Below are 21,074 nucleotides of genomic sequence, written 5' to 3' on the forward strand. Positions count from 1 at the left end.
AGAATTCGAGTGCAGGAATGGAGAACGTTTTCGCAGTGTGCACGCAGACAAAGACTGAACGACTGAACTGCTGCTCTGCAGGTAGTATATTCTAGATGAGTAACTTCCATATTCCTTTAAATCCATATAAAGCCCACATTTAATACAGCATGTACACTCACATCAAATTTCTAGTGTTGAAGAGAGTTTTGGAATTTCTATACAGATACATTTGTTAGTTTGCGTACTGTGCTTACAGCCACAGTATGTCAGACATACTGTATTAATACATGCGTTGGTTTCTAGATTTCTTCAATGTTAATACCAGGATGAAATTTTTGCTAACTGTAGTTTATCCATACTCTGTACATAACATCTCAATTTATTTATGTGGTATTTGAGATAAAACCAAAAAAATTCTTGTGATTTTTTATTTTGATTTTTTTTAAAAAGGTCGGTTTGGAAACCTTTGGTTAGAAGCATCATTTTCTTCGTAAGAATTTTCAGAATTCATATTTCCTTGCTTTTATTTAGCATTTGAAAATGGTATGATAGTTTTCATTTCAAATTATTTCTGGTGCCATCTAAATTTTTTGTTTCAATAATACTATACCAAGAAACATTTTAAGCCAGGATGAAATGATAACTATGGTCTGCAGTAAAATTTTCAGCATAATACATTGTTTTATTTTAACTCAGAACAAAGGGAATGTTTTCATTTTGGTTTGTTTTACCTTGGTATTTCAAACCAAAATGCAAATGTGACACTGAAGTATTGATTTCATTTAAAAAAATGTATATATTTTCCTCTGAAATTGTAAGATTGATCATATTACAATTTTCTGGAGAGAAAAAAAAAACAACCAGCCAAAAAAAAAACAGTTATCCAAAATTGTATTTTCATTGAAGAAAAAAAAAAATCCAAAATACCGTTTGGTTTTGGTTTGTTGTCTTTGCCTGTGTTCTGTGTTACATTTTTCAAAATGTTATAAATCATTCCCACTAAGAAAGGTAACTAAACCCTACAACTGATAGAAAACAGTTTTGGTTTTGACTCTGACACATTAATTTCATCCCCAGTGATGGAAAATACATTCTCATCTCGTATTTATTGCTTGCTTACAGTGAGGAAAGGAACTTTTAGCTGAATAATACTTTTTTTTTTTATAAGAGATCAAAAATAAAATTACCCAAACCACTTTTCTGTTAAGATAAAGATAACAAAGAAGTTATCCTTGTGTAATACAATTGTTACAAGTAAATGTGCTTAAGTTTTCATGCTAAGGCAGGTCCTTGATACAGGGATTCGTGACATCACAGGGATGAATCATGGTATTTTCCACCAATGTGTAAAAGAATGTGGTGGTTTTTTTTCTGAAAATATGAGTCATCTTTTTAATAATACTCGTGTTGCTGAAATTATGCTCTGAATGGTGTTCAGAAAAAAATAACCAATCTGGGGACACTTTGGAAAGGTTGGAAATAAAAAGCAGAGGCTTGATTCTCAGGCAGTATCTTCTGCTGTATCCTGCTGTGGCAAAACAGGAACCTCAGTATCTCATTTAGGACTCAGTGGAGTCATAAAACCTCATTGTATAACATTAGTTAGTTCTTCCTGTAACTCTGGTACCTGCCACCATCACTCAAGGACACTATTTTAAATGACTAAAAGGAGTACAGAACCTATACAAATATAATGTGATCATGAATGCCTGAAGAAATGTTTGCACAGTTCATGAATGGCTTTTGCGTTAAAGCATTGTTTAGAAAAAGAAAAACTCACTTTTTACTGCTGTTTTTATACGTAACAATATATGCCAGTGTGTCTACTCTCCCAAAGGCATCTACAGATTCAGATATTTTACATTTTTTACAGTTTTTATATTTTTGCTAAACCTCTCAGTATTCATAATTTTCATGTCCCTAATTTTCATTGTTTAAAGAATCCATGTACAACCAATCAACTGTACTACCTTGATTTCTTCCTCAGAAGGAATAAAAGAATGATTTTTTGTCTGGTGACACTCATATCTATTGATGGATTACATAGACTTAGCTGAAGTTGTAGTAGTCTTTGGAAAAAAAAAGGGCAAATGATTTTAAAACCTAATGTACTTAGTGACTTTTTCTTGAAAGAGGAATCAAAATGAAGATGGAGACAGCTGCAGCTTATCTCATTACAATGCATTGGAGGTGTAGAGGCTACTGGAGCAGAGATGCAGGATTGGAGTTATCAGTGTAGGATTGCACTAATCCAAATGGATGTACAAGTGGGCTCAGTGCATTGCCAACTGCTAATCCAAACCAGTATCTAATTATCCAAAAATACTATACATGATTTCACAGGTAGGAGACTAAACTGTCAAAGAAACAGCAGTGAACATAGTATGTGATGCAGAGATAGTGGCATCAGTAAGATTTTATGGTAAAATTAGCCACGCTGAAGGCAGTGGATCTTTGCCACCCATTGCAGCAGGACTTGACTGCCACCATCAGTGTATCTTTAGTTCCCTTTAGTGTGCATCGCTTCTTCGTGTGCCCCACTGCTCATGTTGGCCGTGTGCACATGGTGAAATGCTTGGGTGGAGGTGGGATGAGACACTTTCTAAGATCTGCTAGCATTTGATCTAAAATGAAGTGAAAGCACTAACACAGATCCAAAGTGGTTCATGAAATAGGCAAGAACTTGGTCCTGAGCATTTGCACCACAAAGTTCTCATCATTCACTTTGTTATATTATATTAAAAGGAACATGATGTTACCTAAGAGGTTTGTTTCCACGTTGCAACCAAAGTTGAAGAATGATTATATAAAACTGAATCTTTCACATAAGTTCAAAAAATATAAAATGATTTTTAAAATTCAGATGCTTGCATTGCTTTGCTATGCTGTCTGGTCAAGGCATCTTCTGTTGCACTAAACCAAGAGTTAAAAGGCTGCTAATAGTCTTCCTGGTCACCCCACTCGACTGCTGGATCATCATCCATTCGCAGAATGAGATAGGAGAGAAGCTGAAAGAGATTCTGCCACAAGAGTAAAGAGACAAAAAAGGAGAGGTCGCTTACATCGATCTCACAGCGGTCCCCAGCGTAGTTCACGTCGCAGAGGCAGTGGAATTTGTTGAGCAAATTCTGGCAGAGGCCCCCGTTTAGGCACGGGTCAGAGCTGCACTCATCAATGTCCTTTTCACACCTAGAGGTAAGAGAGAAAACAGTGAGCCTCTGAAATCACGTACAAAATGCATAAAACTGGCACATTTTTAATTCAGAAGCTTTTTGGTGGGAGGGTGCTCTTTCTGAAACACGTAGTATACTTCCACATGTGTTTATGCTCTTATTATTAGCCATGCTTAAATCTTGAACTTCCTGGGTTATTTTCAAATACAGATAGATAAGCTGGAAATGTCTTTTCTGTGGAGTATTTCCTGGTTAATGGTGCTTAGCAACATGAAATGTACATTGCTGTATGATTTTAGAGCTGGATCCAGCACAGCCCTGCTGAAAGCTTGCTTGTCCATTTTCATTGTTACTGCAAGATGAGGGCACATTTTCCTTATCAGTAATTTGGACCTAAGTCAAACGCATGCTTTTTTTCACAAGAGTGCCTCTGGGAATACTAGCTTTTTTCTCAATTAGAAATGCCATTACGTGCCCTGCGCAATCTCCTACCCAGTCTCTCCGAGGACATGGGCACCAAAAATGGTACGTAAAGGAGATGCAGAGTAATGTTTTAGAAGTTTAAATATGTATCATTGCATGCTTTTGAGTTAATTCTGATGAGAAAGGAAACCCGAGCTCTCAATTTCTTAAAGCAACCAATTGAACATTAATGAAAAGTGTGTGAGATTTTTTGGAAACAAGTAATGAGTTGGTGCCTTTCTGCTCTGGCAAAGCTTCCCCCTTAATTCCCTACCTCCTTTTCTTAAAATAATGCTACTGGTCACTCCTATTTTTTCCAGTTATGTTTAGCCTTGAAGTTGAATGTGTGAAATTATAAGGAATTGCTTTATTCAATCATATCTATAACCACCCAATAAATTGTTACAGTAGAGAAGAGCTGTTCTTTATATTAAATGCTCTTAGCTGGTTTTCTTAATTAATACATTAAGAAGTTTCCACCACTTCTTCCAGTGACAAATTGCATTCACATTCTTCAAAAAGCTGAAATTAAAGTATTAATTCAATATGTAAAAACTGTATGGCTATGAACTTAACCTATGCAAAACTGGAAAACAGCTAGAAAACAAAATAGTCCAGGGCATGAGATGCCTGAATTCAGCTGAACTTCTGGAAGATTTGAAGTAGGTAATTAGGTAATTTTGATAATCCCAGCCTGGATTCAAGGAATAAACTGTTTTCAAGAGACAGCAATATCTCCTTTAATAAAGAGTAATCTTTTCATGTTTCCCTTTCCACATATTATCAAGTTTATTCTTTTTTTCTTTTTTTTGGTTAGCTTGTGATCCCCAATCAATTGACATGGAAAGACACTGTGGCTTTCTTAGGGATGAAATATTGTCTTAAAGGACTACGCCTGCTTTATCAGTCTAATCAATAAATATACCAAAGGGTTTTGCTTTGAATTTTCTTATTAACTGATATATTTGAAGTTGTTCTGAAAAAAAGAAGTCTTGTGTTTGAGGTGAAATTTTCTCATTTGGTGTACTAACTTCTGCAAACGCAGAAATACTTCTGGTTTATGCTGCAGCAGCCTGGAGGAAAAGAGGACAAATAGTCGATTTTAGACATTGGAGAAGAATGCCTTGCTGTGATAGTCAGTTATAGTGCAGTGTGCTTGGTACAAGGCTGCTGCTCAATATGAGGAACATGGGAACCATAAAATAGAGATTATTGCCAGCCAGTGGGATGGATGTAAGCAAGGCTCATTCCCAAAGCTGTAGTTAGCACGTTGTCTGGCAGGGAAAGGAAGAAGGAAAAAACACTTTCCCTCTACCTCGAAGTCCTGAGAAAAATACACACCAAAGAATTGCCTGAGAATATGCTCTTTTTTTTTTATTACTATTATTTTATTTTTTAACCTTTTTTTAACTGTTGTGGCATGGCACACAGACCTTCTGGCTGAGTTAAACAATACAGCACAGACGTGTCTGCAAACCACACAGAGCACTGAGAGGGTGGAAACTTTAATTTCATCCGTCCTTTATGGCTTACTGTACTGTTTCCACAAAGTCCATGGATTAATAAGTTTTGAGAGAATTAAAACCTTTTGTTGAAAATTGCTTTGTGCTTTCAGAGCCAGCATAGCTTGGTGCTATTGAATTTTTGGATATTGTACTAAAATGTAATGCTAACGTCTAAGAGCGAAAGTCATTCATTTTCTGTTCTGCATTCCCTTTCTTTCTCTCCAGAAAGGTGCCGTTACCTCAGGCTATATTATGACTGGGACAATGTCCTCGTATGTTTTTACAGCACCTGATGCACTGAGGCCCTCAAGCTTCCCTATTCCCAAGCCTTTTGTAGACGACAAACAAGGGTTTAAGAGTGAATTGTGGCAATCTGCTACATGACACAAATTTTTCTATGGGAAAGGATGATGGCCTCTTCTGTTTCAGACTATACTGTAAGGTGTAAAAAGTACTTCTCAGATTGACTTTTAAATAATAATTCTGTTTTCCTATTTCAGCGTTCAGTAAAAAACCAAACTAAAAAAAAAAAAAGAAGCTGCAATACCAGCAAGTATTTCATGTCATGCCATCCCTGTAGAATAGATTGTATATTCACAGTGGATACGTGTGAAAAACAAACAGCTTTGCATATTCTTGTGTCAGTATACTGTAGCTGATTTTTATGTATGAGTAGGATATGTGCATTTATGTGTGTCCATACGTGAAAAGATAATATTCTTCCTTGCCATATACAAAATTGGCATGGAATCTGAAGAACAGGCATGTAGAAGAAAGTGTAAGATGCCGGCTAAGGAATAATGGATTGTCCTGGAATTGGTGGTGCTGTATTGGAATGACCCTCACTGCATTAATTTGTGATTCTTGTCTGAGTAAAAGTGCTATACTTTGGGGACCTCAAAGGCACTGAAGCAAGGAACTGCTGCATTTGAAAACCAACTTTGTCTGTATTTCTGCAGGAGGGTGATTCCCCTGTAGATGGTACGCTCTAGACCCTTCCGGAACAGTTTTTGGACGATTTGCTCCACACAGTGAAGCGTCTCACCGTTCTCCAGCAAATCCCGGCAGGCACACACACGCCAGCTCACCACTGAGATCAGTACAGTTGCCGTAATTGAAACAGGTAAGATTTCTGTCTTCATTCCCACAAACTGTATGCGGTAATTTTCTGTACCTAGATAAATAAGAAGGCAATGGCAGTTGTTATTTGCTCTTTCCTTGTCCACTTCTGGATGTCTTGTGCTTTCTCACCTTCTCCTTTGAGTCTAGTCCATTGCTTTAGTGGAAAATATTGAGATCTACCTTGCAGATTTGTTGTCTGAATGCAGAACCTAGCACTGCGAGTCTCCGAACAGAAGGCACAGTGCTCCTACTGGCAAATACTGCCCAATGCGAACGGGGTAGGTGTCACATCCTACCTGCAGGTGACCACCCAGCCCTGGAGCTGCACACACCTGGTGCCTCCTTGGTTCTCCCCCTGGCGAGGAAACCCCATGGCTGTGTGTTTGCAGGCTGGTGCTGCGGGTTGGCCGCTGACTGTGCTGCGAGGGGAGGGCTGGGGCGGGAGTAGAGCTGCACTGTCCGTGGACGGACAGCAGGAGCTGGAGCCTGAGGCTCACATAGCGTGCCATGTTACTCATACTTAACCGCCTGAATTGGGGTTTGCCTTTTCAAGGATTTTCTGGCAAGTTAATGATTCATTGTTTTTTTAGGAAAAACAAAAAAAAGGGGCAGTGCTCTGCCTAGGTTAGTGGCTTGGATCTGTGTGACACCCAGATATCTTAGAAGATCTAAAAAGAGGGATCTAACATACAAGATAGAGCATGTTGGGCCAATATAAGGCATCTTCCAACTGATCCACATCTAACTGATCTCTAAAGCTTTCTGTACTGCAGATTTTTTAGATGTCAATTCTGCAGCCACAATTAATGTGTAAATAGATGCATAGCATATAAAATACAGGTCTGTAATGTACAGAAAGATTATTAGATGTGCATTTAAATGGCAGCACCAGTGGTGTAGTAATCCCTCAGATGACACCTGAAAAAATCATATGGGTCAGAGGTTGGACTAGATGATCTCGGAGGTCTCTCCCAGCCTAGACAATTCTGTGATTCTGTGACCTGCCTTGTTTATATTACCTGCAGAGTTTTCCGGTGAAGTTGCTAGCACACAGGCACGAATATCCATTAACCCCGTCTATGCAAGTGGCCCCGTTAGCACACTGGTGGCCATGGCAGTTGTCTATGTCCTCTTCGCAGTTTAACCCTGTGTAGCCGGGTTCACAAATGCACTCGTATGAGGCAATCCTGTCCGTGCAGTTTCCATGAACGCAGGGGTTGGAAAAGCATTCATCGATGTTGGTCTCGCAGTGGGTGCCAGTCCATCCCTGAGCACACACACAGCGGTAGGAGGTGAAGAAGTCTTCACATATCCCCTTGTGCATACAGGGATCTGAGCTGCAGGCATCCACCTGCAAACAGCCAGTAAGAGCAGGGTTTGCAGATATTTTGAGAAATTGTTCCTCCTGAGGTTTTTTAGTGTGGACAGCAGCATTTTCAAAGTATGAGAGATAAATGCCACTGATTTCTATGGTGCTCATACATCCTCGCAGGCCATCCAGACTGTCAAAAGCCTTGTCAGCCACATAGATGTCTGTCTCTTCTCTTAAAAAGTTGAGGCTTCCTGTGGCAGTTGTGCTAGTTGCAGTGTCTTTCTTGTTATCTATATCAATGTGCCACCTCGAGAACTGGGACAGGGGCTCCACCATAGAGACCATCACCTGATGCCACTTCCCATCGCTCACAGGCAGTGAACTAGCGAGGGTCAGCTTATAAAAGCTGTTGCCGCTTTGCAGCTGGAAGAGTAGTTTGGAGTTGTGAATACTGATGGTAACAAACTCTGGCTCCTTCTCTGCATACAGCAGTATCACATCTGTGTCCCTAGTTCGAAAGCCAAATATGATATTGGTGAGGTCTCTGCTGATTTTTCCATTGCTTCTGTAAAATATCGCACTGCTTCGGCCGCTAAACACTGCGTTAGCAAGACCTGTGCAAAGATAATAATTGAAAAACCAGGCCAGCTTTAAAACAGTATGTGCGGACAGTATCTCTTCAGCGCCCCCATGCTCCCTGTCATTTAATTCCTTTTGTATCTGCTGAAAAACAACCGAATTCCAGCAGTGTTTCAGTGATCCTTGCTTGCCTCTTACAGCTACAGAGGTTACAGGGCAGTGCCAGCACCAGCGTCCCTGGTGCCACGGGAGTTGTGTGGCTTTGTGTCACCTGAAGCTCTATTTCTGGAGCTTTGAGTGCATTTCTCTGTGACTTGAGAAGGGGGACAGTGGCCAAAGTCTGGCCTTATTTACTGTAATGTAAATCAGAAGTATCTGTAGTAGAAGAACCTATCTATGTAAGTACATAACCATAGGTAATAGTTGGTCCTGCTTCTTCTTACAAGGGGAGCCTATCTTGGGCACTTAGCAAAGAAACATTAGCAAAAGACCAGGTCAGCAAGGCTGATGGGGCTCAATAGCTTTTTATAGGCTTTTATAGACATAGCCAAATCTGACTGATGTAACCATACTGATATTATTTTAAATGGTATTTTGGGAAGTGGTTAAATGATTATGTTAGTTGCATGAGTATATTAAGACTGAAAAAGTATTTAGCTATTAGGTATTTCTTCTCATTGTAGTACTTGTCTACAATATCAGTTCCTGTATTCACATTTGTAATCAGTAGGTAGGAAATGATAGGTACTATTTCCTTGCACTTCTCTGCTTCGTTGGTGTTATCTCTTGTTCTTCCTTAGGCAGAGGAGCTGACCATGACTGTATACAGCTCAGACCTGAGGCTGAGAGTTTTTCCAAAGGAGACGTATTTGTCTGTGTTTGTTCCCTATGCATCAGCAACTAGTTTTTCCCCATGATAGACCAGTCCACCACTGGGTGAACCTTTGTTCTCAATTCCTCTTTTCTTAGATAAGGCATTAAGAAGTTTTAGAAAGTATTTGGTTGGATCCCAATTTACTCTCACTGATGCAAAAAGGATGACTCTCATTGAAGTCAGCTGGCAAAAAGCCACTTCAAAATCGATGTAGGAAGTCGTGCCTGTTGTGCTTAAAGCCAGCTTCTCCCGCTGCGTGCAGGCTGCCGCAGCCTCGCTGCCGGCACTGAGCCTGCGCTGGCGGGACTGGGAGGGCAGCGGAGGACTCAGTTTATACTGCTGTGAGTGGAAAGTGATGGGCAGCATTATGGCCGTTTTATGGACGTCTTCGCAAAGGTATTTGACATCTTTCATTAGCATGGTTTCTACTAAAATGCACTAACTCAGTGGACTGTAAATTTGCACATTCTGAGATTTATGAGAATTATAGACAGGGAGGAAAGACAGGAGGAATGTCTTCTGCTTGTACTTCAGACAAATTTAGCTCTGCAAGATCCCAGCACTGAGGTAAGGGGTAATTCTGAGCTTTCTCTGGGCTCAGTAAATCTCAGGAAAAAGAACCCCGGGGAACCCCAGTGCAAGCTTATGGCTGGGGAGCAGCAGCAGATGAGAACTTGCCGTTCACTGCAGAGTAAATGCTAAAGCAATTTACCTGAAACCTCCCAATGACGCAGGCAATAAGCACCATGAATTATTGTATTGCTCAGTGACTGTCTATCCCAATACTAATGCAGTCTTTCTCACAGGAGAGGTTTCCTCCAAGGAAACCATACCAAGAATGAAACTCAGAGCTTTTCAAAAATTATTTCTTAAATTAATTCTAAATTATTCTTTAAACATTTCACAAAGCTGTTTTAGCTGTTTTTAAGCTTAAAAGCTAAAATACTCCTGCTGAAATCTTATTAAATCCTGACCACAGCTAGGCATCTGGATGTGCTTTTAGTCTTAGTTGTGCTGCTGGGCATAAGGTTTTGTGGTTACTTGATGCTCCCCACTTCAGCTTCTTCTACCTAGCTTCTCTCTCTCTCTTTTCTTCTCTCTCTCTCTCTCTTTTTTTTTTTTTCATAGTTGGAGTTCATGTTTTATTAAAATGCAGTAGTGAATTTTATGAGAGAACATATTTGGTGTTGTCATTAAATATGTCTGTTATAGAAGGTGCAATTATTTTAATTTCAGTAATTATTTTAATTTCAGTTGTAAATTTTAACAAGTGATGCAGTGCTGATTCTAACAATCTCAATGAAAATAGCATGATACTGATTTGCTTCTTAATTGGCTATGGTATAAATCTTTTGATGACCAACCTTCTCATTCCTAAGAGTCATGACATGAAGAATGTCAGACATTCTAACAGCTTCCATCAGATTTTGTGTATTTATCTTCCTTCACAGCGTCATTAAGACTTTCTTTAATAGAAAAAAAAAAAGACAAAATATTTCTTCATAATCCTTCCTTGCCTTTTAAATTCTGCGAATAAAGACATTTCAGGATGGCTAATGTTCTTAAGACAGCCAATGGCCATCGCTTTTCAAACTAATAGACTGCCTGTAATGCGAGTGCTTCTTACGAAGATACTGGTTTAATAGCTGTACTGGTGACATTAAGGTGACTTTCCTCAAACATTTCTTTAACATCTTTCTTTAACGTTAAAGAAAATCAAGTAATGCAATGTATGTCACATAGCTTGTGTTTTCAAGAGGGTAGAGAACATCCTAAGGTTAATCCAACACTAGCTATCCTCTTATCTCTTTGCAGTAGAGGGATGTGGGGTAAACTTGCACTCTGCAGAATACATCACTACACCACCAACCTTGACACGTTGTGTTGAAAAAGTCAAATGTGAAGGTCTTGCAAACATCAGTGTCTGTGTCATGGGGTCTGGCTGAAAATGCCTGTGTTTGGTAGGGCAGAATTTTCCAATTAACTTGACTCTACTTATAATTAACAGGATTATTATAATAATATAGAAATAGCATTTGAATGAACCTTGAAAAAAGTGAATATTGAGTTTTACGGAAATGCTGATGAAAATTTCAGTCGTTTCTAACCTCCAGTGATGACAGGAATAACTGAAATGTACCTACATTCAAATCCTTGGTGCACCAGCTGGCATTGTGCTTCATGAGGACAGGGCCCAAGCTCACACCACTTAACTTCCTCACATGCTTTCCCTGCTGTATTAGGGGGACATGTGCAAGTGAAGTCATCCCAGAGTGAATAGCATACGCCACCGTTATGGCAAGGGTTGGACTGTGGGGAAAGAGAAGAGACAACCTAAGTATGAACAAATCTTGGTGGACTCACAACTCTAAGGATATGGGACTGTTTGGCAAGAAGGATAATTCTGTTTATTTCAGATGGAAAGCAAATAAAGACCAGTGCTAAGACTGCATAGAGTAATTAATTGGTGAACAACAGTATTGTAACCTTAAAATATTTTCATTCTCTACTATGCTAATACATCTTGCTGCTGATATCCATCGTATGTAATGTAACAGAATCTGCTTTTTCTAGCATTTCTACACATTTTCCTAAGATATCATTATTATCAAATATTGTATGGAAAGGTAAGAAATATTATTTTTTAATTACCCATGATGAACTTGTGAAAATGTTGCAAAAAATGTCCTTCTTACCTTGCAGAGGTTGTCACCCATGCAGCCTTGGGTGACATTGATCAGGGTTCGGTTGATAAAAGAATTCTGAGAATTGGTGACAGGGAAGAATTCCAGTGGCTGGTTATTCACTCTTACATCTTGGATGCAGCCTTTGAAATACCTGCCATTTCTATTAGTTTCTCTGTTATCTGGTAGGCCTCCGATGTAAAGAATTTTCTTACGCTGGGTGGATAGTACTGGAGTAGAAATAAAGCCTAGGTATTGAGAGGACTGGAACAGTTCAATCTTATTTGGTTCTATTTTTAACATTATTAAGTAGAAGTTTCCATCATTCATAGAGTGTTTCCCTAATAATTTTATGGAATTTAGAGCTAATACTGTGAGTTTCCCACCTTCTAAGTAGACTCTTATGTAGATGGACGTACTGTTTCTCAAAGCCAGTAACAAGCCAGAAGATTTGCGTGTTCGGACAAACATTGATATATTCAGATTTTCGTTCTGAGTGGCATCAACAGAAAAAGCAGCATAGCCTGAGGAGTCCTCAGATCCAAACCGGCCCGGAATATACTCTTGGGATTAACAACAGGGGAAAAAAGAGAGAGAGAAGGGAGAAAAATAAAATAGTTAGGGCTAAACGACAAAGACGCCAATACAATGATCAAATAGCTACTTCTGGTAATATTTACTTATGGTAGTAAGATGTGCTGGTATTAATGGATGTAAAAGGACTTGATCCAGCCATAAAGGGCTTCTATTCCAAAACTCCTGTTGGCTTCCATGGCTGTAACATTAGGCCACAGTACAGGACCAGATTTTATATTATTGTGCATATTTTTCCCCTTTGTCATGCTCTGTGTAATGCTGTGTTTTCAAACAGTTAAATAAGGACAAATTTCTACATTTTCCTGGATTGGTCATCAGAAAGATAATTTTGAAAGAAACTAACTGCTTTGATCCTTTGATGACCATGGAAGTTAATATAATTCTGGATCTATGCGATTTTCTATTTTGCATTGATTTCAATCATAGAAATAGTCAAAAGCTGCTCACCAAAAACCTCTTGTGTACAACTTCCAAATAGCGCACCCATTTAGTCCTGCATAGGCTCCCCAGTTCTTCAACAGACTTTCAGTTGCTGGAGCTCAGTACGTGCTTATTTGAGTCCTGCTCATTCCTGAGTGCTCATAACACTACTGTGTCATGGGGAAAAACGATCCAGGATTGAGTAAGCCTTTTTATTTTTTTCTGCTTATCAATTAAAATGATTAAACCAAAACCATCTGTCTCTCTGCCTTACTCTCTATTTTCAGTAATGATTTTCAGACTTGTAAGGATACAAAATATGTAGTCCAAACCGTATTTTATTCTGATGAATCATCTCGTTAAAGCACAACAAAGTGTTTCTATTTTTACACTGCAAGTTTCATGATCTTGTCCTCAGCATTATAGACTTCCTGCCTAAACACATTCAAGAGCTATTTTTTAATATATCAAATTCATAGAAAGAACAAACCAAGCCTTTTTTTAAATGCTCACATAGCTGAACAGTCAGTCCCCTTTTGCGCAGCAAAACTCCTAGAGTGAGACCTCATAGGCCAAGTTCCTGCCTGCAGCACTACTCTTTTTTATGACTACATTAAAATAAGCAATGAAAATAGGGTACTGACTGTGAAGCCCCTAACAGACCCTTAATAATCACACTGCACGACTATGTGGCAAAGTAGTATTATCTAGCGACAGAAAAAAATCCCTTGCTTGTTCCTAAATGATTTCATAAATTAAATTAAAAAAAAATAGTTCTATGCATAAGATTACCTTTATTTTTAGATGACTGTTAAAAATCTGGTATGTAGAAATATGTACTTGTTGGAATGGGTGTTTTGAGGCATGATACCTCTTTAGCCGATACCTCTTCTGTAATATTGGTACTAGAGACTGAAATATTTTTTCATGTTGGTAAAAAGAAAATTTCTGCTAGAATTATGAATCATTAGTCTTCAAAGAGGTATTTCATGTTTACAATTACTTTGTTGTATTTCCCTCTATTTATAAATACATGCATATACATATATATATCATCAGTCTGATCTGTTTGATGAGATGGCTAGCATCACCTTGGTCAATATTAACCTCTTGGGTCACAACATGTGGATGTTGATCAAAATGAGTCAACATCTGTTTGTTATTTTGTGTATGTAGAGAAAATATTGCTTCTTGTCAATTAAATACTTGGCAGGAACTTTTCTTCAAAAAGACACTAGCATTTCTTATGTTATCCTTTACCGCAAGTCTCCCCCACTCTGCCTTTTAAGAAACCTGTCACAGCCTTTTAAATATGGCATATATCTAGAACCTATGTATCAAAATGGCATGGTGCCATGATTTGCAAGGAATATTGTGGTCAGCAGAAGAAAAAAAAAAAGGCAAAAAAAAAAAAGCACACTTTCTAATCATTCTCAACAGTTCTAATGCCAGTATAAGCCTCTCCTGGCCTTGACTGGTTTTAATTTCGCTTCATATAAGGAGGCAAACGTATTTACCAGATGTTGTCCTATACTCCAAAGTTGCTTTCCAAACGTTTGGATAAATTACAGCTAGACTTCAAAGAAGTCTGTTACAATTACCTCTCAGACTTTGTCATTTTGCAATAAGGGAAAAAAACAATATTGAAAAGTATTGATAACTATTAAGTATAGCATACAAAATGAACTTGTATTTGAACATTTTGAAATGCATTTCAAGCTGCAGCTTTCTGCAGCAATACATTCAATAGGCCCCTGGGGCCAGTCATTCAGCTGGTGCAAGTCAGCGTGGCTTCCCTGGCCGCGGTGCGGCCCTGCCAGCCTACACCAGGTTAGTCTGTTCGTTCTCATCTGACCACAGCACTGCTGTGGCACTTCATTTTTTTGATTTCTTGGTAAATGTATATACATATATATATTTATTTATCTGTGTATCTACGTATTATTGTATGTATTCTTCTTCCCAAAACATTTGCTGTGGTTGAACACGTGTGCATGGTTAGTAAGGGGGCAGAAGGGGAAGCAGGGGCAAGGCACTACAGGGAGGACTCAGCCCCGTGCATTTTTCAAAATCCCTAAAATGTTTGCCGAGGAAGGATTGCAGAGGCCACCCCAAGACATTCCTGAGGGATGCTCATTTACATCTCCAGAGTTACTCGCTGCCATTCCCACACCAGATGTGGTACAGAAGGGAGCTGTGCAGGGACCTGCTCGTGTCCTCCCCCTTGGCCTCGGACTGCACTTGGAAAGATCACTTGTAGCAGGGAACGTGCTACAGGCATTGCCAGCTTTTGAATCCCTGGTCGTTGCTGCCAAAGAGGCTGTTTTCTGAGATGTGCTCTTGTGTTCACTGAGACAGGGACACATCTTCCTCTGGTCACCAAACAGTTATCTGGCAGCAGCAGCCTCTGCCAGCCACTGCCCAGAGCTATGTTGGACTGGGTTGAGATGAATGGGCCTCAGTCCCAGTCTCTGAAGCCCTGGCTTCTCCTCAGGCTAATCAGATTAAGTTAATACTATAATCCCATTCATTTTGTAAAATTGGAATCTCTCTCTCTCTCTTTTTTTTTTTTTTTTTTTACTTGCAGTACTTTTGCTGGCTTTTTATTGCCTTAAATGAGTTTCTTTATAAAAGCCTAGAGAGCTTGAGGATAAAATTTTGAAAGAATGCTTTGAAAATAAGACTTCAACTCCAAGTGACTTGGTTGCTTTCTAAATTTTACTCCAGTGAACTACAGTTTTCCAGAGTTTATGGAGTGCTAAGAGTGCTAAGAAGATTTTAAAACTGGATGAGCAGAATCCACCAGTTTAGCCTGACTTTTTTGTCAGGCTGAAAAGCAGCCTTCCTGGGAAAGTAACTAGAAAATAATGAACATGTGCTACTAGTAACCTCTTGTGCTTTCTTACCAGTGGGCAATAAGTTCCAGAGATCCTAAGGCACGTGCTGGTTCATCACTGAGCTAAGCAGGCCGGTATGTTTTGAACAACCACTGAAAACACTAATGCCAACAGCGTGATCTTACCTGCTGAGCAGCGGGGCCCTGTGTAAGGCCGGTAGCAATCACAGTGGTAACTCAGCCACAGGTTGGTGCAGCGTCCCCTATTCTGACAGGGGTGGTTTTCACACCAGTCCTTTTTAGTACATCCTGTCTTGACATTTAAAGACGATTCAGGTGATGCATTCTCTGGAGTAATAACATTCAAGTCTATTTCAATATCCTGAAGACAGCCTATAAATGAAGGTGTAGAATGTATATTACTGATGTTAAGTAGAGAGCTGCTGCTAACGTTCCCCACTGGTAAGCTGCCCAAAAATGTGCTCTGAAATGCAAGCCTCACGTGATCATTATCTATCATAGCAGAAGTTTTATTGACACATGATTCTGCACAAGAGCTGTCAAGTAAATTAAGAGTAACAGCTCTTGCCAAGGTTACCTCCACTGAATGCCATTCTCCATCACTGACATTATGTGAAATATGCAAAAGAGCCCGTGGCTGGTTTTTGACTTGCACAGACAAGTGTAAGTAGCCATTCAGTAACTCCAGTTTCACGAATGTGTCTTTCTCCCCTCGATGAAACAGAAAGGTTGTGGGTTGCACAGTCTGAAACCTCAGGTTTACATTATAGAAAGATTGCTTTCTAGGGGTCGTGGGATTCTTCAACCAAAGGAAACTGTTTCCTTGAAAAGAAAACGTCGTTATGGTTTCACAGTGTATTCCAGTATATCCAGGTGAGCATATGCAGCTGAATCCATGTTGGCCATTTTTTAAATGTGGGATACAAATTCCATTATTTTGGCATTGCTGATCAGTACAGCCATGGAGAATTTCTGTGCAGTTCCAGCCACCATAATAAATCCCTTCTTTGTCTGCAGGTGGGCAATGGCAAGTGTAATTCCCAGGAAAATTCTCACAAATTCCACCATTTTGGCAAGGGTTCATGTAACATTCATTGATGTCTTCATCACAGTGAATACCTGAAGAATAAACAAAGAATTAGACATTTTGGAGTGAACAACTAGAGCCCAGAATTGTGTTTTTAAGAACTTGTGCTTTCTTCAATTACCTTTAATTTAAGAATGAAATTCTCAGAGTGAACAGGGAGCTGTGCAGTGTAACAGTGAGAAATCCAAAGAGCATCCCTGAATCCTATCAAAATTGGGGTGAGATGCAGTGAGATGCACCTTGTCCACAATAAATGTGCAGTTGCACATTTCAGGAGCAGTTGCATACTGCAGTTGTTCACGGATGGAAGCAGAGGTGATGTCTGGTCCATCAGCTATGATCTTGTACTGAGAGGAGAATTCACTTGGGACATGAGGATGTGAGAAAAGCTGTTGGAAGCGTTTGAACCCATGTGGCCCAGAAAAATATTCTTGGTACTGTGTATCTACAGGGAAACATCCTTTACTTGTCCTATTTGCAAACTATAAAGTAAGAAAAGAGGAACAGAATATCTTCCCAAACATCCCAGAGCTTGATGATTAAAGCATGGGTGATAGTGAGTCATAGTTCCTTTTCTTCCACGTAGTGCATGGCTTCTTGTTTATTGTGTAAAAGGAGAGCTCCTCATCTCAACTTGACTGGAATTTGATAGATGTAAACCAAGTATGCATAGTGGGTCAGGCTGCACAAAGACAAATCTGTTTGCCTTGTAAAACTAATCTGCTTATCCCTCTGCACTGTTGTTTATCTATAAAATTGTAATTATAGTAATTCTCCCTTGAACATTCAAGTGACTGATAAGTATGAAATGGATCAGGGAAAATATGTTTCTTATCTCCCTTGGAAGCATTCAAAATATCCAAATGTTTTCTGAAGACTCATGCAAAATACAGCTCTTAGTATTTCCCCTGTTCTGGAGAAGAATATGAAATGCTAGTTTGGAACTAACTGCAAAGTATTGTCTGCACAGAGTAATTAATAGACATAATTATGCCTGTCCCTGCAGCAGAATTGCCTCAAGCAGCTCGTCACTGGCTTATCATGTTAGGTGCCTGTAAATTAGATCCTGAGGTATGCTGGGACTCTCAGAGTTGCAGCGAGGTACAAGGCACCACGCCTAGTTTTACATGCAAATTCACATAGAGCTTTATAGCAAAATGCAGTCGTTTTTCATGGAAAATCACAGAGCAGCATTCAGCCACAACAAATAGCTTCAAATAGCAGCAGATAAATGTATTTACTCAGGCTAATTCCCCGCCTGCCCACTTTATTCAATCACAATTGTAACTAGACCTATCTCAGGGAGCGGTTAAGTTCTGAGAGCCAGAAGGGACCTGGGAGTTGGCTGAGATTTGTTTTAAAGATTGGAAAGAATGAAGTGGTCATAGCATGTATGCAAAAGGCCCTCTTAGCAGTGATCTTCCTCACTACAGTCCCCTCCTTCAATTACAGCACATGATCTGAAGCTTCAAGCAGAAACTATCCAGCACCGTAGTGCTCTTTCTGGTCTGACAGTGGGGTTTTACCGCAGCAGCCTCTGTTTTCCAGCCAGACTTATATTTATTCTGATGTGAGATGTCTGTGTATACCTTAATGTGTAGTGGCATCTGGCAGAAATACGAATCATTAGGCCTGACTTTCTCAAAGTGACATGCACTTCCCAAACCTTTACTGACTGGGGGCCAGAACAATGCCTGCTTTACCCAGTTTGTGGCAATTTCTGTGTTAGTGACTTGTCCTGCTTTTACTGTTCTAGTATATGAAAAGTGAAGTTACCGTGAGCTGTTTCCTGTTTCAGTCAATGTTTTAGTACATCTCCTACTTTGACATACAGAGCAATGTGACCACGGGTCTTGTGTACTACTCAGTTTTACTATGACAGCTGTAGAAATATCGGTCTCATTAGATTTTTGTGTCAGAGAGAAAAATTAGTACAGCCTAAAAGCAGTAGGATAGGGTATGTATGCCTTGCCATAAAGCCTCAGAGTGGTCAGGGCGAACATAAGGATTTACAGACCAGGAGCTCCTATTAAACCTTTCATAGAAAACATCAGACAAGTGAATGGCACGCTATGGAGTCTGTCTAGATGCTTAGCTGCTGCATGTTCAGCTCTGAGTATATTTGTTTATTATCCCACAGCACCTGCAAGGCATCATCTTTGCCTTGCAGCTTGTGGTCAGTGGCACGTTGCAATAGTGACTTGTCCTCTGAAAGGGTGAAATAGATGCGTGAACTGAACCCAACTTCACAGTAACGTTCAGTGTCTGTGTTGTTTTCTACCTCATAAAATTGGAAGGAAAATTAATGAAATGGTTTCATGAACATCCTAAACTTGTTTGAAAATCATATATGTTTCTGCCTGTAAATTTAGATCACACACTAATAACACAAGCATCTGTGTCTAACAAAGAAATTAAATTTGTTTTATGAGAAGAGACATATTGGTAGTGCATTCTTTGCCCATGGTGAATAATATCAGTTACTAAATGCAAAGTGACTATCACAGAGAGACCTCAATATATATAATTTCATAAGCATTTCAGTGACTGAATACAAATGCTTATTTTCTAAGTAATGGTATTAATATGTTGAAAAATAATGGTTTTGGGGGATACCTCTATAAATATTTGTTTATGTATACATATAAATATAGATTCAAATGTCTGCTATTTCATAATAAGATTAGCACAAACATAAATATAGGTCACACCAAAAGACAAGTAATAAACCATTTTTCTTCATAGAAGGAATAAATAAATCAGCTGTTCTTACAAGTGGTGGTTGATATTGCTTGTTATCTGCCAACTGCTATGCAAGCAAAGACCACTGTCACTCAAGATAAAAGCACTCTAGATAAAAGGATTAGTCAATATTTATAGAACTGTATAAGCAGTTCAAATAGCTCAGGTTGGAAGAGAAGTTAGCATTAAAAAAAAAAAAAAAGGATTCTGAAAAGATATACCAAAAGCAAGTGCAAGGGGAACTATTTTTCTTCAGTGGTTACATGTATTAGCTCAGCTAAACATGTTTCTGTTTTGGAATTGAAAACATTTTCTCTTCTAAATATATTATATGCCTACCTAAAATTTCAGATAAAGGTATTGTATTTTTTATTATATTTTGATAGATAATAGTTAATTTTTCCTCCTGTGAATTTTTATTCAAAACAGAGATGAAACAGCTCCTTTGACTCTGTTTGACAACACCACTCATACCTTTGTCTCCTTTTTTTCACTTACTACCGTTATAGCGTAGCTGTTTTCTACCCATTAACCTCTTAACTGAACTATGTTTCATATTTAGCAGAAAAGCTTTTCTTACAGAAGCAGAATGACAAAAGCATTTATTCAAGCATACTTCTGCTAAATGCCACTAATTTTCATTTTGATTAAACAAATATATGCGTTACCCAAATTACACTTTTTATGCACACCTTTGGTTAGAAATCTCTATACAGCCTTTCCCGTTCCTTGACACTTTATAAATCATCATGCAAGTATAAGCAAGCAGTCTGGATAGACGTGACAGACTCAATGCTACCTAAGTGCACGTAACATTTCACAAAAATAAAATATTTACCTGTAAACATTGTCATTAAAATGGTGTAAACCTGTATCCTAGTTGCAACCATCTTTTTCTGAAGTAAAAAAATTGTTTAGCATTTACGCAGTCCACAAAGTAAATTTCTGCAAAATTCAAAACAGTTCTTGGTATAAAGGCTTCTTTTCCAGGATTAGCTTGCTCTGCTTCTGTACCTGCTGATGTAGTCTGATGGTGTATTTTGTCCAAGGCAGATCAACAAGGCTTAAAGTAAGACTCATTAAACTGCTTACGTAATAGATATGTATTCTACTTACATGCTTTTTCAGAATGTTCAGTCCCAGTGTGCTCACACTGAACTCTGGCGATGTTTGACAAAAAGGCATATTTCTAGGATCTCTTCAAAACTGATTTGTCACTTTTTACTGTTTTATATTATTTTTCTTTTAAGAACCGCATATATTGTTTTAATTTTCAAGAGGTTTATTTACCAAGATCAACCTTTTTACAGTCACTGTCATTCAGAAAACTGTATATGTCAATAAGCATAAAGAAAAGACCTACAGTTGTGTCTGGCTTTGTTTATTTTTGTTCCACTGGCATTCATTGTTCTGCATGCTGGAAATTTATGTCTGTAGATTTTTGAGTGTGCTGAAGACAGAAAAAAAATAATTTATTGAAACATTTCTCTTCTTCAGCTCTTAAGCAAGGCATTTTTGATTTGGCCCTAATTTAATGAAAAAGTATAATTATAGCGTTCCATAGACTGAAGTATTTATGTCTGTGACAATGCAAACAGCACTTTTTTTCCTTTCACTATACTTTATTTACCTGGTGAACTGATGATTTGCATAAAATATTGCTAGAACAGTATCTCTG

The 21,074-nt window shown here is 38.7% G+C and overlaps 2 protein-coding genes across 5 annotated transcripts in view; one reads left to right on the plus strand and one right to left on the minus strand.

Moving 5' to 3' along the window:
* The window catches only part of CRB1 (crumbs cell polarity complex component 1), a 101,413-nt gene that overhangs the window by 19,138 nt on the left and 61,201 nt on the right, over window positions 1–21,074 (minus strand). For 2 of the 4 annotated variants that reach the window (XM_083847273.1, XM_083847272.1), the window contains exons 6-11: window positions 15,733–16,686; window positions 11,706–12,256; window positions 11,154–11,319; window positions 7,264–8,170; window positions 6,168–6,296; window positions 3,045–3,171 (exon numbers count right to left, since the gene is read on the minus strand). In XM_083847273.1, coding sequence (XP_083703399.1) covers window positions 3,045–3,171; window positions 6,168–6,296; window positions 7,264–8,170; window positions 11,154–11,319; window positions 11,706–12,256; window positions 15,733–16,686 — 2,834 coding nt within the window. The remainder of the gene's footprint in view (window positions 1–3,044; window positions 3,172–6,167; window positions 6,297–7,263; window positions 8,171–11,153; window positions 11,320–11,705; window positions 12,257–15,732; window positions 16,687–21,074) is intronic. The other 2 variants (XM_083847274.1, XM_083847275.1) reach the window with 2 other exon arrangements.
* LOC310903668 (uncharacterized protein) overlaps window positions 1–21,074 on the plus strand; it is a 98,482-nt gene that overhangs the window by 3,789 nt on the left and 73,619 nt on the right. The window contains exon 3 of the mRNA XM_083847313.1: window positions 6,082–6,245. The gene's annotated coding sequence lies outside the window, so the exon portion shown is untranslated. The remainder of the gene's footprint in view (window positions 1–6,081; window positions 6,246–21,074) is intronic.

This window comes from Anser anser (genome assembly GCF_964211835.1).
Source record: "Anser anser genome assembly, chromosome: 8".
Classification (NCBI taxonomy): domain Eukaryota; kingdom Metazoa; phylum Chordata; class Aves; order Anseriformes; family Anatidae; genus Anser; species Anser anser.